The following is a 15,275-nucleotide window of genomic DNA, read 5'->3' as shown; positions in this document are numbered from 1 at the left end:
TGCTTTCAATGTTTTATGGAGTTTTTCAGTGTATAATAACTGTAAAAAAATAAAGGTTTCTACTTCACGGATTTCGCCTATTGCGGGTTCACTGTATTGCAATAAATGTATTAGTTCTTCATCCACCATCATCTCTGAGTTTTTCCAAAGATGAATACTTAGCCTTGTGTAGCTCTTTATGTAGGTTGTGCAGTCAGCTTGTGTGTGTTATTACGTGATTTTATTTCTTGGATATTGGACACAAGCTTTCAATCAATGTTGTGTGCATAGCCTGAAATCAGATAACTACAGAATAATTAGATCAGATTTTGTGTGTTTACATGTCCAAGAGAAATCTGGTGACATGGCTCATATCATCTGTAGATTGTTTGAGAACCAGACAAAGTACAATCCATGTCAAAATAACTCTTTAAACCTTTTACATTTTCTCTTTCATTTTAGTCGTGTCAAAACCCGCACAGATGTGAACACTCAAAAGAAATCCGATACTCATATCAGAAGTAACTGTTTTCATGACATTTCAATAATCTGATAACTCCAGGAAATCAGATTGTGATCAGATTTTAAGTGAGCATGTAAACAGAGGAGTTGGACGGCGTTTGCTCTGCTGCTTTACCTCAGAGACAGACCCATGAACTCTTATATGGCCTTTGAGAATAGATTTTATGTTTCTGAAGTTTTACATTTGAAATTGAGGCCGTTTTAGTCAATAAAGTACATTTTCTTTAGCGGTTACGGCTATAATCTGAGCACTGGAATGATCTGAAGGAGTCTGGTAAAGGCGTGTGGATTTTAAAAACACAGAGGAGCTTTGTGTATTACCATGAGCTGCCACAGGAGGGATTCGCTTTTCGAGAGCTGAACGCAACAAACCAAACCACTGGGCCACGAGCAGCTCCCTGAGGTCCGTACAAGGAGTAAAATACAATACATTTAATATGAGATTGGGCCATTTTACACAAGAAGCGGGACTCAAGGTCAAAAGATTAAGGACCCCTGAACTAAACAGTATACACCGCTTTACGTTTTATGTTTGGACAATGTTTTTATATCTGTTTATTTGGTTGTCTTGGTTTTCCAATGTGGTTTTCCAACTACAAATGGCAGACAAACTCAGCTAAACAATAAAATAAGGTATTCTAGCTTAACCTTGGACCTAGTTTCTGTTTGATGAAGTCTTTATTATGAACAAATGACAGTTGAGTGGCACTTTGCTGTTTCCCAACGTTCCTGGCAAACTCCAAAGCGCTGTCAGAATGAATAATCACAACATCGAGTATCAGTGAAGTTGTTAGAAAGGAATTCTGGGCCTCGTAAAAGGCTGGATTTATGCTACTTGTCCCCGCGAAGGGTTCCAAAAAAGCTGCGCTCCCAAACCCCCTCAGCTTTCAGGTATTTGAGTTGTCTCTCCACCTGCTTTGGTCATACCCTGTAATAAAACGCAATGAGTGGAAATTGTTGGAAATTGTAAAGGACTTAAACTGAAAAACTGGGGGAAGAGGAAAGTTGAGCGGTGGAAGATTCCACTCTCCTGCAAAGATGTTGTCACTTCATTCCAAGTCTTTCACAACAGTTACAAGCACAAATGGATAAAATGTGTTTTTACTTATAACACTTATTTTAGACAGCAATCTGATGTTCAGTTTTCTACCCCCTCAATCTAAAATCTACGATTACAGTCATCATTTGGAAATAAAGTAAACTGTTTCCTCAGCACTGGAGTATCTGGTTTTCATGGAGGTTTGTATTTAGTTTTGGCACAAATCCTTAATATTCACATTTTTTGGGAGTGTGTCTGGCTTTAGAACAGCTTTTTCAGATGGAGAAGTAAAACTGGGGCAAACCGCCAAAGCAGAGTCAATCAGAGCGCTGCTTCCGGGTCTACGAGGGAGAAAATACTTTGAGGGAAAACACAAACTACTCATGTACAATTCGACATGTTTACAGCATGTATGTTAAGTACTTTTAATGAACATGCACTGTTTCAATCAAATAAACACATAGTAGTTCAAATTAAAACAAAGGTACCCCAACTTTAACATTTTCAGCTAATTTCATTTTCTAAATAGTGATTAGGAATATTTTGAATTCATTTGATACGTTTTGTGTTAGGGTTAAAGAACACCAACAATATCATGAAAACATTTGCTTTTTGGAAGTTACCTCGAGTAACAAAGACTTTAATTCAAGTCCATAATAATCTCCTGCTCTCTTTCTCAAATTATTTTAATTGTTAGCATTTGAGGCTATAACTAGTTAATCGATTAATTGCAACTAATCAATCATTGAAATTATCGTCAACTAATTTAGAGATCGAATAATCGTTGAATAATCATAACTTCAGCTGAGAAAACTTGTTTTATGACTCAAGTTGAGCCACAATTGCATGAAAATGACACTGAAAAAGTGTAAATTTACTGTATTCGATGAAAACACTCTTTTGTCCATGAATGCGCACCTGGGTAGAATTTTGTAAAAATCTTTTCATCACATGACTTTTCCATTCTAAAACAACCAATCGAAAGAATAATTGCTAGACTAATCGCAGAATGATCGTTAGTTCCAGCATTACAAAATCTTGCTCTGGTTTAGTTGCCGTGTGGGCACAGAATCACGCCACTAAATAAGTTGCTCAAGACGCTTTAGCCCTGAATTTTCCCTCTCATCAAAGTTCCTATACATCCCTTTCGGCCACCTTCACCATCTTTAACATCAGTGGTTTTAGATTATAGTTAGTTTCAGCGAGGTGTCGGCTCCGTTTTGTGAGAAGCGCTTGAAGTCGGATTGTGTTTACCTGCGCCAAAGTGTTTCAATATCTGCTTTGATTTCCTGTGACGGGGCACTTACTGCAGAGGCTCCGGGCAGGATTTGTGATGCCAGGTGCGTGCTAAGTGAGCGCGACTGAAGCGCACGAGAAAAAAGAAAAGAAAAAAAACGAGGACGAGGGCAATTTACATGTCCCGGTGTAATGGCTGACTTCCTGTGTCTGACCCTGAGAAGTTCAAAGGTCGCGCGCAGCTTTCGACGACTACTCGTGGCCAGTTTCCAGACGTTTATTTGCGTAGAGTGGATGTCGCGAGCTTCGCACAACGTGGGTCTGTTCGAGGTCGGTAATTTTTGAATCAACGTCAAAGAATTCGACGTCCAAGTACTTTGAAAAATTGTACGCATATGGCTGCTGTTGTCGGACGCAATATCAATCACTTAAGTTTGGAGAGAACGCTTTATTTTTTGGTAAACACCCATATTTAGTACAATAATTGAGGCAATGACTATTTAAAGGGTTAGGGTTATGTCGTGCAATGATTCAGTTACAGTTGTTTTTATTGTTAAGTTAAAAAAGACAAATCAGAGGCCTCATTTATAAAGCTTTTTGTGGAATTCGTACTAAACGTGTTGGTAAGAACAAAACGCAAACTTCTACAAACTTTCACAAACGTATAAACTTCTCGTTGCTCTTATAGTCTCAGCTTCGGCCTCATGTCTGGAAACCTCAAAGTGCAAATCAATGTTTTTGGACCATTTAACAAACGTAGCGTGGAAAGTGTGTATGTTTACGTTTTTTTAATAAAACCTCTGAACTTTAACACTGTCAGGTAGCGCCGCCTGCTTGTGAGGTAGTTCTGCGCATGACGTAAGTTTTTACGATTTTCTAATTTTAACTTTGTTTGGTGTACTTATACCTGTTGTACATATAAATTATAGTTTTACACCAATCAAGGAGGTATTTGTGGGGAAAAGTCAAAAAATCAGTAAAACAAATTACAGGAAGTGACATCACACTAGGTACACTCATTCCAGACCAAGTTTATGCAATATTTACACAAAATGATCTACTTTTTTGACATTCTAAACATAATTCATCTAAATAAAACGTGCTCTCACATATTTTTATTTGTCATATAAAAAAAAAGTGATATTAGATGAGTTTTTGCCCAGTGTTTGCTTGGTAATTTTCTAGTGTGACGTCATCTCTTTACAAACAGGAAGTGAAATTACAAACTAAAAAAATTGATATTCTGGGATGACATTTTAAAAATATGTTTTAAGTCAATGAGTCGTCAAACCTGTCATAGGCACTTTAAGTTTAATGTCACTGTGTAACATTCCAGGCAAAGCAATAACACCTATGGAGAAAAACAGGTGGTGAATCCTACACCAGAAAAGTGCACATTTAAAGGCACCGCATACAAAAACTAAAATCAAATAAAACCCAAGATAGTTTCAAACTGCAAAATGAGGCAGCAAAAGCGAACTTGTTCAATCCAACCTTTTTTCTATTGCACTCTTAAAAATGAATTGAAAAAAGGAAGAAAAAAGGAGGGAAATCAGAAATAAAATAAAAAAATATCGGGGGGGGGGGGGAACTGCAGACAAAGTGAGTTGCAGAGTGAACATACTTTTAAAACATTGATTTTACATAAACAAATTCCATAACTTCTAACTTTTTGCACTTTTCTGGTTTTATTTGCCGGCAGTTTTATCCCCACATAAAGCGCTCTTGCCTTGTTGCCTTGTTGACTTGTTTACAGCGTGGATCATTGTCTGAATGCTTTACACTTTGCAGTCGTGTTTTATGTCGCCGCGGGCAACGGTCTAAAGCCTAAATCCTTATTAAGTCGCCATATTTCCTCAGACTTTTTTACGTGTTTATTTTTAAGACAAAGGTCACGGCGGATCAACAAACAAAACTTACTATGTGGTCGTAACTCTTCAATGAATGGATAGTTTTATTATGAATAATACAGTTTACTTTTAACCGCTTTATGGCGGCAGATGCTTCGGTTTCCTTCATGTGCAACAACCATGAATCAAATTAAATCGCAATTTGAATGGTTTAGCACATTGTATGAATATTTGACCAGTTGTGGTTAGAGGCTTGTAAAGGTCATGACATTACTCAAAAGACTTGGCTTGCGTTTTTCTGACTTGACTTTGACTTGAGCTTTCTGAATAAAGAAAGACTTGAAGTTAGGCAACTCTTGAACAGGTGTATATACAGTATATACAGTATGATGACTTGAACACATACAGTACACAGGTATATACAGTACACATGTATATACAGTATGATGACTTGGAACACATGTATATACAGTACACATGTATATACAGTACACATGTATATACAGTACACATGTATATACAGTATGATGACTTGAACACATACAGTACACATGTATATACAGTACACATGTATATACAGTATGATGACTTGAACACATACAGTACACATGTATATACAGTACACATGTATATACAGTATGATGACTTGGAACACATGTATATACAGTACACATGTATATACAGTACACATGTATATACAGTACACATGTATATACAGTATGATGACTTGAACACATGTATATACAGTATGATGACTTGAACACATGTATATATAGTACACATGTATATACAGTACACATGTATATACAGTATGATGACTTGAACACATGTATATATATAGTACACATGTATATACAGTACACATGTATATACAGTATGATGACTTGAACACATGTATATACAGTACACATGTATATACAGTACACATGTATATACAGTATGATGACTTGAACACATACAGTACACATGTATATACAGTACACATGTATATACAGTATGATGACTTGAACACATACAGTACACATGTATATACAGTACACATGTATATACAGTACACATGTATATACAGTATGATGACTTGAACACATACAGTACACATGTATATACAGTACACATGTATATACAGTACACATGTATATACAGTATGATGACTTGAACACATGATAAAATAGTTAGCAATTCCTTGCGATTTGTTTATACGTTGTTATCATTTGAAACTGTGAATTATGCACGTCGACAAAGGAGGATGTCTTAGGGGACGTGACTTTACAGTATGCAGCGTACATATGTTCAAACCAGAGAAAATAAATTGCAAACTCCATAATAGGATGTATATTTCAAAAGAAGAGTCTTCAGAACTATTCCATGGCCTCATTACAATACAGAACCTTCAATAACATGAAATGAATAAAAGAAAAGAAGCACAGTACTCATGTAGAAGAATGGCATGACCTCAGTCGCCAAATGGAAGCTTTTTCCGCGGAATTGTACTTAACGGAACATTGGATTTCATGACCAATAATGTATTTTTTAAGAGCATGGCCAACGCTTCGGTCTGGAAAATGAACAAGACGAGGACGAAAGCAAAAATGTTGAAAGATAAAAATATTTATAGACTGATTGATTGGCGGATGGAAAGTTGGTCTTTCGGTTCAAATCTGGTATGCAGCTGGTCACAGTCGGACAAATCGTGCAACTAACGGCTTTTGACCACAGTATAAAGTCCAATATGAATAGGAATTGATTTTGTCGTGTCAGAGTATCACTTTTTACGTCTGATATTTTTTACATGAGACGGATTGGATTGAATAATGAAATCGGAAGACATTGGCTTAAATTTGCTCTAAATAACCTTTCTGGTGGATTGTTTGCGCCTGCTTGTCTAGTCTTAGCTAAGAGAAAAACTAACAAAAAAACAGCTCTATCATTGCAGAGACAATCAGGCCAAGTATATATTTTTTGCAATAAAAATGTCCAAATATGAATGATTGACAGGTATAAAGGTTTAATGCCAAACTGTGGAACATGCAGACACAGCAATGACATCTCCAGGAAGACGAGCAGGTGGTGGACCCCATAGACAAATACTTTTAGTTGAATAATGGCGATTCAATTGTATCTGAAGGAGCGTTCAATTTGACGTAACTCCAGGTAGCATCGGCTAGCCACATTAGCCAGGTGATCAGAGTTAGGGGAGTTTATGAATGTCTATGGGCCTTTAAATAGATCAGCTCTAACACATTACAAGCATCATTAATACATTGGTTGCTGGGCGTAAAGTCAATTCAATACAGGCATGAAATGTTCAACATCAAACCGGCCCTTTTTGCTCATAATCATACAGAATTGACATTATTATCCATGAAATTGGCGGCGATATGGTCTGTATCGTAGCAACAGAACAGCGCCATCAATATCGATGATGAACCCTTCACCAAGTTATTGTGCGCTTTTAGAACAACTTTTTTTGTCAGTTTATTTGACATTCTTATTATGTTTGGTTGTACTCACTCACTCGCTTACTTGCTCACTCATTTATTCACTCACTTGCTTGCTTACTTACTAACTTACTTACTCACTCAGTTTCTCACTCACTCACTTTGTTACTCACTCAGTTTCTCACTCACTCACTTAGTCACTTACTCACTTCCTTACTCACTCACTCACTTACTCACTTCCTTACTCACTCACTCACTCACTCACTTACTCACTTCCTTACTCACTCACTTAGTCACTCACTCACTCACTCACTCACTTACTTCCTTACTCACTCACTCACTTCCTTACTCACTCACTCACTCACTCACTTACTTACTCACTTCCTTACTCACTCACTCACTCACTTACTTACTCACTTCCTTACTCACTCACTCACTCACTCACTTACTCACTCACTTAGTCACTCACTCACTCACTCACTTACTTCCTTACTCACTCACTCACTCACTTCCTTACTCACTCACTCACTCACTCACTTACTTACTCACTTCCTTACTCACTCACTCACTCACTCACTTACTCACTCACTTAGTCACTCACTCACTCACTCACTTACTTCCTTACTCACTCACTCACTCACTTCCTTACTCACTCACTCACTCACTCACTTACTTACTCACTTCCTTACTCACTCACTTATTCACTCACTCACTTAGTTACTCACTTCCTCCCTAATTCCCTCCCTCACTCACTCACTTAGTCACTCACTCACTTACTTCCTTCCTTACTCACTTACTTCCTTCCTCACGCTCTACAACACACACAATCTACTATTGATTTATGAATATCCGACAACTTGTTCATTTTCTTTCCTCCCCTGGCGCCGTTTGAGACATTCGAACACATTAATGATCCGTTTGTTTCCGGAAAGCACAAAACAAAACAAAAAGGCGTGAATGCAACAAGTTGAAGAAAGCACATTCATCTTTGTTGTCATAGCGAGGGTCAATGGCAACGAATGGAAATTACCACGGCATCGGTCACCTAGCAACCGGCTCGCTGGATGTCATTGTCCTTTAGATTTTCTTTTTATCTTTTTTACCAAACGCGGAATTTGTGGCTGACAGGTTTCCGAAAAGGAGAAGAAAAAGTTAGTCTTACGAGGTCGAGGAAAGAGTTTGTGAGTTTGAATGAGCTGTTGGCGAGGCTTTATCAATCTATTTAGATCAAAGTGGTGCGGAGGGGGAGAAATGAGGACATTACAGAGCACTGCAGCTTTAATCATGTAAGCTAATGGCTGTAAAATTGAATTGTTGCCAAGAGCTGGCCTCACACGCACCTCGTCCTGTTTTCATAACAAACTATGTAAATGAACGGGCGAGAGCCACGCGAGATGAAAAGATTTCTGGGTGACACTTTTGGAAGATTTGGAAATGTTTGCGCGGAAGGTTCTGTAATGGAATAAATATTTTGAGAAAACAAGATGCCACTTTACTCACTTTACTGGGGGAGGATGCGTCGTACGTGTTATTGTAATGTTATTGCTTTACCTGGAATGTTCTGTAGTATGGCATTACACATACTATCGTTCATTTCTTTATACTCTTAAGAAAACCTTTGAAAAGTCTATTTATTTACTGTGAGCGGTGACGCCTCGCCGCAGATCTGACTTGTAACTTGGCCTGGTGGCGTCAGCATGCTGATAGTTTTAATGCCATACCGCGGAATATTTCAAACAAAGTAATAGCACCACCAGAAAAGTTAATTTTGATTAAAACATAAATAAATTCCTTTTTTTTTTTTTTTTTAATAACAATAGAAATTAAACGGAACTTAAACTTAAGAAGCCAAAGAAGTAAAAAAAATACCTTATGTTTATTGTTAGTTTGCATCTAGAAACAGTTACCATTTTTATTTCTTTATTTTTCTCATGCTTAATTTTCAAATGGAAAATCTGATTAAATAAGTAAATCAAATCAAGTAAAAAAAGTAAATCAAGTAAAAAAATATCATAGGGGAGTAGGAAAATATATATCTCACACATATCATAGCGTTGTAAAAATGATCCACTGTAAATTGTAAAAGTAAAGAACAGTTTACTAAAAATGTCACTTAAATACGGTCTTTACTTTTGTACTTTGTAACTTTCCACCACTGCAAAACGTCATTTACAGCTTCACTGAGCCACATTATACTCACATTATGCTTTTCTGCTGTAACCTCTAGCACCGGCAGCTTATAATATCCATCTAGTTCTAAAAATCAAATATCTTTTTTCATCGCTTGTCGTCAAGACGGTTCGCCGACCCCAAAAACACCTCCGAGACGAGCGCGCATTGTCTTCCCTTAATCGTCCCTCCGACGCAAATTCATACATGGCCACATTCCCTTTAACACTTTTCTCATCAGCATTTATGAGCATGCAGCCCGTAATTAAACCCGCGACCTATCACCATTTAAAAGTGACCCAATCAGTGCGCACAAGACTCTGCGGACGTATTTCATCAAGCGACAAAGACCGCGTCGCTCCATGGAGTTGATTATGCGGCTTCTTTGTTGTGCGGCGTCTCTGCAGGTGCTCCGCGTACGAGGCTTCAAAAGTGAGAATCAAAGGTAGAGGCGCGCTGAGGATGTAATTATGTGGGCAGTGTGTAAACAGAAATTGTTTAATGAAAGTTGTCCGCCCTATTTCCTGACTAAGGGACACATATTATGCAAGTTTTATGTATTGTTATTGGCCTTTTGAAAACCTCTGCTCTGACACCGTTTTTGCACTTAAGATAATGTATGTGTTAAAAAAAAGCACTTATCAGGGTATGGTTGTTGGCACACCAGATGGGGAAATAAACAAAAGCAAGCTCGCTCCAACATGCTAACGCTATAACCACGGAGCGATGTGACGGCGGATATGCTCTGGCGATGATTTATGGGCTCGAAAACGGCACAAGAGACTTTGACGTCACGATTCTGTGAAATTGGAGTGTTTTCTGAGGCTCGGAGGGAGACAAAAATCGTAAACAGAATTAATGAAACACGATTGAATGAAGCAAAATGGAACTCCACGTACGTTTTTGATGAGGGAATAATGTTATTACACGGTTAAAAGCTCAAAAAAGTCAGCTGCGCATAATATGTGTCATTTAAGTAAGACAAATATTGACATTGTTTAGTGGTAATGACACAAAAGGTTTCTGGTGCTTGTCTCCCTGGACATGACTGGAATGTGTCACAGTATGGCATTATACCGGAGTTACCATTACTATTACTATTGGAGTTTTTGTTTATAAGAGTTTTGTTTATAAGAGTTCTTCTATTAAGAGTGTTTTTTAAACTTCCTATAAGTTATCTGTCCTTTTCCTCTGTATCTACCTGCGTTGCAACAATGGAATTTCCCCATGTGTGGACAATAAAGGAATATCTTATCTTAAACTCATCTGGCCTTGAGAAAAACACTTCACCCACCTTGCCTTCGAATGTGGCCTGTGATGGTTTTGATCAGTGGCTGGAGGGTCGTTGGGCACAGATCGCCAGCCTCTCTTTGGTCAGGCCACCCCAGGGCAGCTATGACCGAGACACTCTTCCCCTTCACGGCTCGACGAGTGGTCCAACTTTTGAACACTTGACAACTGGAAGAGTAAACATTTCAACGCCGCGACAGAAGCTCTCCAAAAATAGCCGTTCCGCTTTGCCCTTTTCACGCTGCCGTCACCCACGGACAAGTACAGCTCCGGCCAGTCGCTTAACCTTTCCCGAAGTAACATTCAACTTCTTAATAAGTTTGCGTGATTGATGCCGGGAGGTAAATTTAGTCCGACCGGCTCACGTCGAAGACTACCAGACTTTGAAGCCTTCAGATGAGGAGCCAATTGATTTGAATGGCCCCAATTAGACGCCATGATTAATTGAGTGTGATTGGATGTGGTCCGCGGTGCATCGTCGTTAATGTTATTGACAGGCCCGGCTAATTGGTTCCCATGGCGACGGATTAAACGCTGGCGAAAAGCGTGAGACAAAGGAGTGACCCCGGATCAACCAATCAGTGGTGTTTTGGTGAGGGTTGTACGGAGGACCAAGCACAAAACCCAAAGAGACCAACAAGGGTAGTTCACTTGGAGAAAAAAGTTGTTTAGAAGACAAACAATACTTTTATCTTTATTTATTTTATCCTATTTTATCTTATTTCATTTATTTCAGATTTATTGTCAAGGATAGTTCTATTGGTTATTCCATAAACTAGATTATGCTGTGATTTAGTTGTAGTTTTAGTTGCCATTTAGTATTTTCTTATTTTTCAAGACAAATTATTCTTCTATTTATTTATTTTTTATGCTTTGAAATGTTATTAGATAAAAGTGGACTGTGGATGCTCCAACAGCTCTGGAGAACAAGAGATAATCCTTGAGGAAGCTTAGGTTAGTTGTAATTTTTTTCATAGAATTTCTTAGACTTAAATCAGATGTTGTTGTGTTGCAGTGCCCCCCGGAGAGATGGGCATCACCTGTCGGTCCAACACGTACCCCAAAGGCTTCTACTGCACCTGGACCCTGCTGCACCGCACCTTCATCCCCACCACCTTCGAGGTCGACGTGCAGTAAGTGCCACGCATTTGTCTCAATAAAATCAAATGTGTTTTTTCCTCTCCGACTGAAGCAGGGGCCAGTATCCCTGCATTATTTATATGGCATTATAGTATACGATGGTGTTCATGGGTTTCAGTTTCCTATTTCCATTAAAAAAAATCTAATGTTTTGTTTTGAGATGATAAAAATATTAAATAAACAACACATTTGAATTAAAGTGAAAACTACACAATGGTCTTTAAATGTAGATTACAGCCGATATTTTGATATGTATTATTCTTCAAACCTTTATAAACACAGAAGTTGAAGTATTCCTATCATTTGTAAAGACTGTGTGATTGTCAAATATTTAGTAGTATTATTTTAGTTGGTAAATTGGTAAAAACTCCATAGAGATTTAATAGAGAATGAAAAAGTAACGAGAACATTCAGCTAGCCGAGCGCCGTTGGGTACAGAGCTTATTTTTCATCACTCTGAAACCCATGGATAAATAATATAATTGAAAATTAGAAATATTATATCACAAATCTTTGACCTGATATTTTTTATTATTATTCAGCCCATTATCAGACGTAAAGTAAATTATTTGTAATCTTTTTTTCTTTCTTTTTTTATAATAATACAATATATTTATTAATGGATGGAGGTTTTATGACTCTAACCGCCTCCAGTTACTCACACACATCACATTCAGGTTGTTGAAGTGTCCGAGCTGAGTACGGAATGGAAATTAACCAAAAGATTTACTCTTCCAGCTCATTTATCTACCTTACTGATCAAACTGAGCTTAATCAAACATAACTCTAACTAGTTGACGCTGCCCTCCACTCCGCCTTTCCGTGCATGAACATGAAAGGCGACCCTTTGGCCGTCCCTGCCGGTCCCTGTCGGTCCCCGTCGTGTTTAGATCACAGCACGCAGCAGGTGGACTCAGCCTATTACAATACTGACGCACTAACACCATTCACTTTGAACATAACCAGCTGTTTATTCATTCCATCTGGATATCAACTCTTTGTGCGTTTACCTGAAAGAGAGGGTACATCGAAGGCTTCTTTTCAAAGCTTAAATCAACGCTGGGAAAATTACCATCTTAAATTAGATAATACGTAAAAATATGCTTGGAATAAGTAGTATTTAGCTTGTTTTGGGTATATTTTCCTACTTAAAATAATAAAAAATATATATACAAAGTATTTTCTAACTACTGCTACTTGAATAACAACAAAACTGACATGGTCTAGTCATATTTTAAGTCAAAAATAAACTCAAATCAAGATAAATACTACTTCAATCACGTTATATGTTGTAGTCTTATTCGAGACTGCACATTTTTTACAGTGTCAAGACCAAAACAAGAATATTATCGATCCACTTTATGTCTGTAGCACCTTTAGATGAGCAATGCGGTTTCAAAAGGAGTTATTAGCATTAGCCACAAAACATCACATGAAAAACGTGAGCCTTGATTGCAAAATTATTAGGTTAATCAAGCAAGTGACAATTTTCAAAGAAAAGTTAAAATTTTAGAAGAGAAGTGATCATTTTAGAAGTAAATGAGGTCTTTTCAATGTAAAGTACTTTTACATATTACTGTTTCTCGGCTGATTCTGTCTCACTAACTTTATTTTGTCATTCAGAAAGTTGGTCACAAACCTAACACTAACGTTTTGGACAATGGGAATGAAAGAAGATTAAATATTTCCCTGTTGTCTTTAACTAAAACTAACTCAAATCTGATATTGTGACACAAACACTAGAGCCCGAAAGAGAAAACATTAACACTTGTAACAGATGTTTTAGGGTTCTGTCTCTGCGTCATTGGACTGGACGTTCATCTCCGCTCCACGTCTGTGTGTTTCTGAGACCGAATGAGCAAACGGACATTAAATAGATAGAACAGGCAGAGGAACGAAAGTACTTTGCAGTATAAATGTCACTGCTACAAGAAGAGGTCAGCGGAGGCAGGTTTTGGTCCACTATGAACTGGCTCTGAACAATCTTTCTCACAAGAAATCAAGATTCCTATTAGTTGCTCTTATGTGACCAGCATCCGTTTAATTGCAATATGTTGACAATATTTGGTAATTCACTCACAAACTCTTACAGAACAGTGTTAGGTGGAATTTAGAAGGAATCATTAGTCCATCAACTCTTTAATTCCACATGTGAAGTCCTTTTTTTTGTCTGATTATTGTCGTTTAGGTCAAACGATTCATACTTTTTCATGTCCCAATAGTGACAAAATATGTACAGAAAGTAAAGTTGAATAACAGGCCATTTCAACAGCAATATAAATGTAATCCCTCGTGCAGTTGCTCCGTCATTGATCTTTGTTCTGCTGGTTTCAGACATAACCAGCGCTCTCTGGAGGTGCAGCAAGACCCCTTCCACAAGAACCGCTGTCACGTGCGCTTTCCAGAGGTCTTCTCCAGCTACCTGTACCTGGTCAACGTCACAGCGGTCAACGCTCTGGGCAAAGCCGCCACCACCTACTCGTTTGAGGAATCCAATATAGGTGAGAACGACATGAGTTACAATGGTTAGAGATGGTGCGGTCGTTTAGTTTAATTTAATTTATCTTTAGGAACAAGGGAAAGCCCAAAGACACCAGACTGCCTTTTTATGAGCTCTGTTCAGACACAAAACAGACAAAATTTGTCAAAATATGACAAAAACATTAAAAATAGGTGAAATGGTGACCGAAATGGCTCGAAAAAAATGTAAATGTAATAGTTGCACCACTGTGTCTTTGGAGTGAAAGTTGTTCCATTGGGAAGACAAAAAAAGAAAACAAAGATAATTTAACTATATATTTAAGAGATATTTAAAAGTGGACTATAAAACCTTTCTGGTAGAAGATCCAACACCTTCTTGTCTCCATGGAGTTATTACTTTACCTCAAATGTCCACAGAATGGCATTAAAGTCCAGGTAAAGCAATAACAGCTTCATGGAGACAATCTGGTGCACACGACCTCCGCCAGAAAAGTTACATAGTGCACCTTTTCCGGGGTAAAACATAGGCACATAAGAGTAGTTTGTGAAAATAGAAGTAAAATCCAATCTAAAACATGTTAGCAGATGGCCCGCTGTGCCGGTTTCGGGCCCCAGACAGTTGATTGGGGACCGCTGAGTTCTCTGACAGTTTAAAAGTTGTATTGTCATTGATGTATTTTAATTTGCATCTTTCTGAAAACACAGCCTGTCGTGGTCTGATCCCTATTTATGCAGCAAAAATGATGAGGATGATGTTGGAGCATTATTTATTACTGCATCTACAACACATTAACAATTACTTGTTTTGTGACCCTTGCTTTAAATTAGTTTTAATTACCATTATAGATTTATGTATATGTCAGTTAAACGCATTGGTAATTCTCATAGATTATTGAAGAATGGCCACTCCTGTTTTCAACCTTAGCAATAGTTGTTTAGAGCTTAAAACCCATGTATAGTATTTATTCAATAACTTTATTGTTCAAAAATACCCTAAAAACTTCCATTCGTACAATGAGCGTGCGAATCGCTCCACAAATCAGGGGTTTAATTTATCAAACCGACGTGGAATAGTTACTTAAAGTGTCTGCATACGTAATAAACAATCCAATCCCAGCTTTATTTGTACAG

At 37.8% G+C, this 15,275-nt stretch overlaps 1 protein-coding gene across 4 annotated transcripts in view; it reads left to right on the top strand.

The window, feature by feature from the left end:
• cntfr (ciliary neurotrophic factor receptor) overlaps positions 1-15,275 on the top strand; it is a 359,444-nt gene that overhangs the window by 296,332 nt on the left and 47,837 nt on the right. For all 4 annotated transcript variants that reach the window (XM_072453602.1, XM_072453603.1, XM_072453605.1 and 1 more), the window contains 2 exons: positions 11,539-11,656; positions 13,998-14,164. In XM_072453602.1, coding sequence (XP_072309703.1) covers positions 11,539-11,656; positions 13,998-14,164 — 285 coding nt within the window. The remainder of the gene's footprint in view (positions 1-11,538; positions 11,657-13,997; positions 14,165-15,275) is intronic.

Source organism: Eucyclogobius newberryi, unplaced genomic scaffold (genome assembly GCF_026437365.1).
Source record: "Eucyclogobius newberryi isolate DKJ021-1_F unplaced genomic scaffold, fEucNew1.0.hap1 SCAF_2, whole genome shotgun sequence".
Taxonomy (NCBI): domain Eukaryota; kingdom Metazoa; phylum Chordata; class Actinopteri; order Gobiiformes; family Gobiidae; genus Eucyclogobius; species Eucyclogobius newberryi.
Note: the sequence above shows the minus strand (reverse complement) of the source record. Positions and strands in the feature narration are given on the sequence as shown.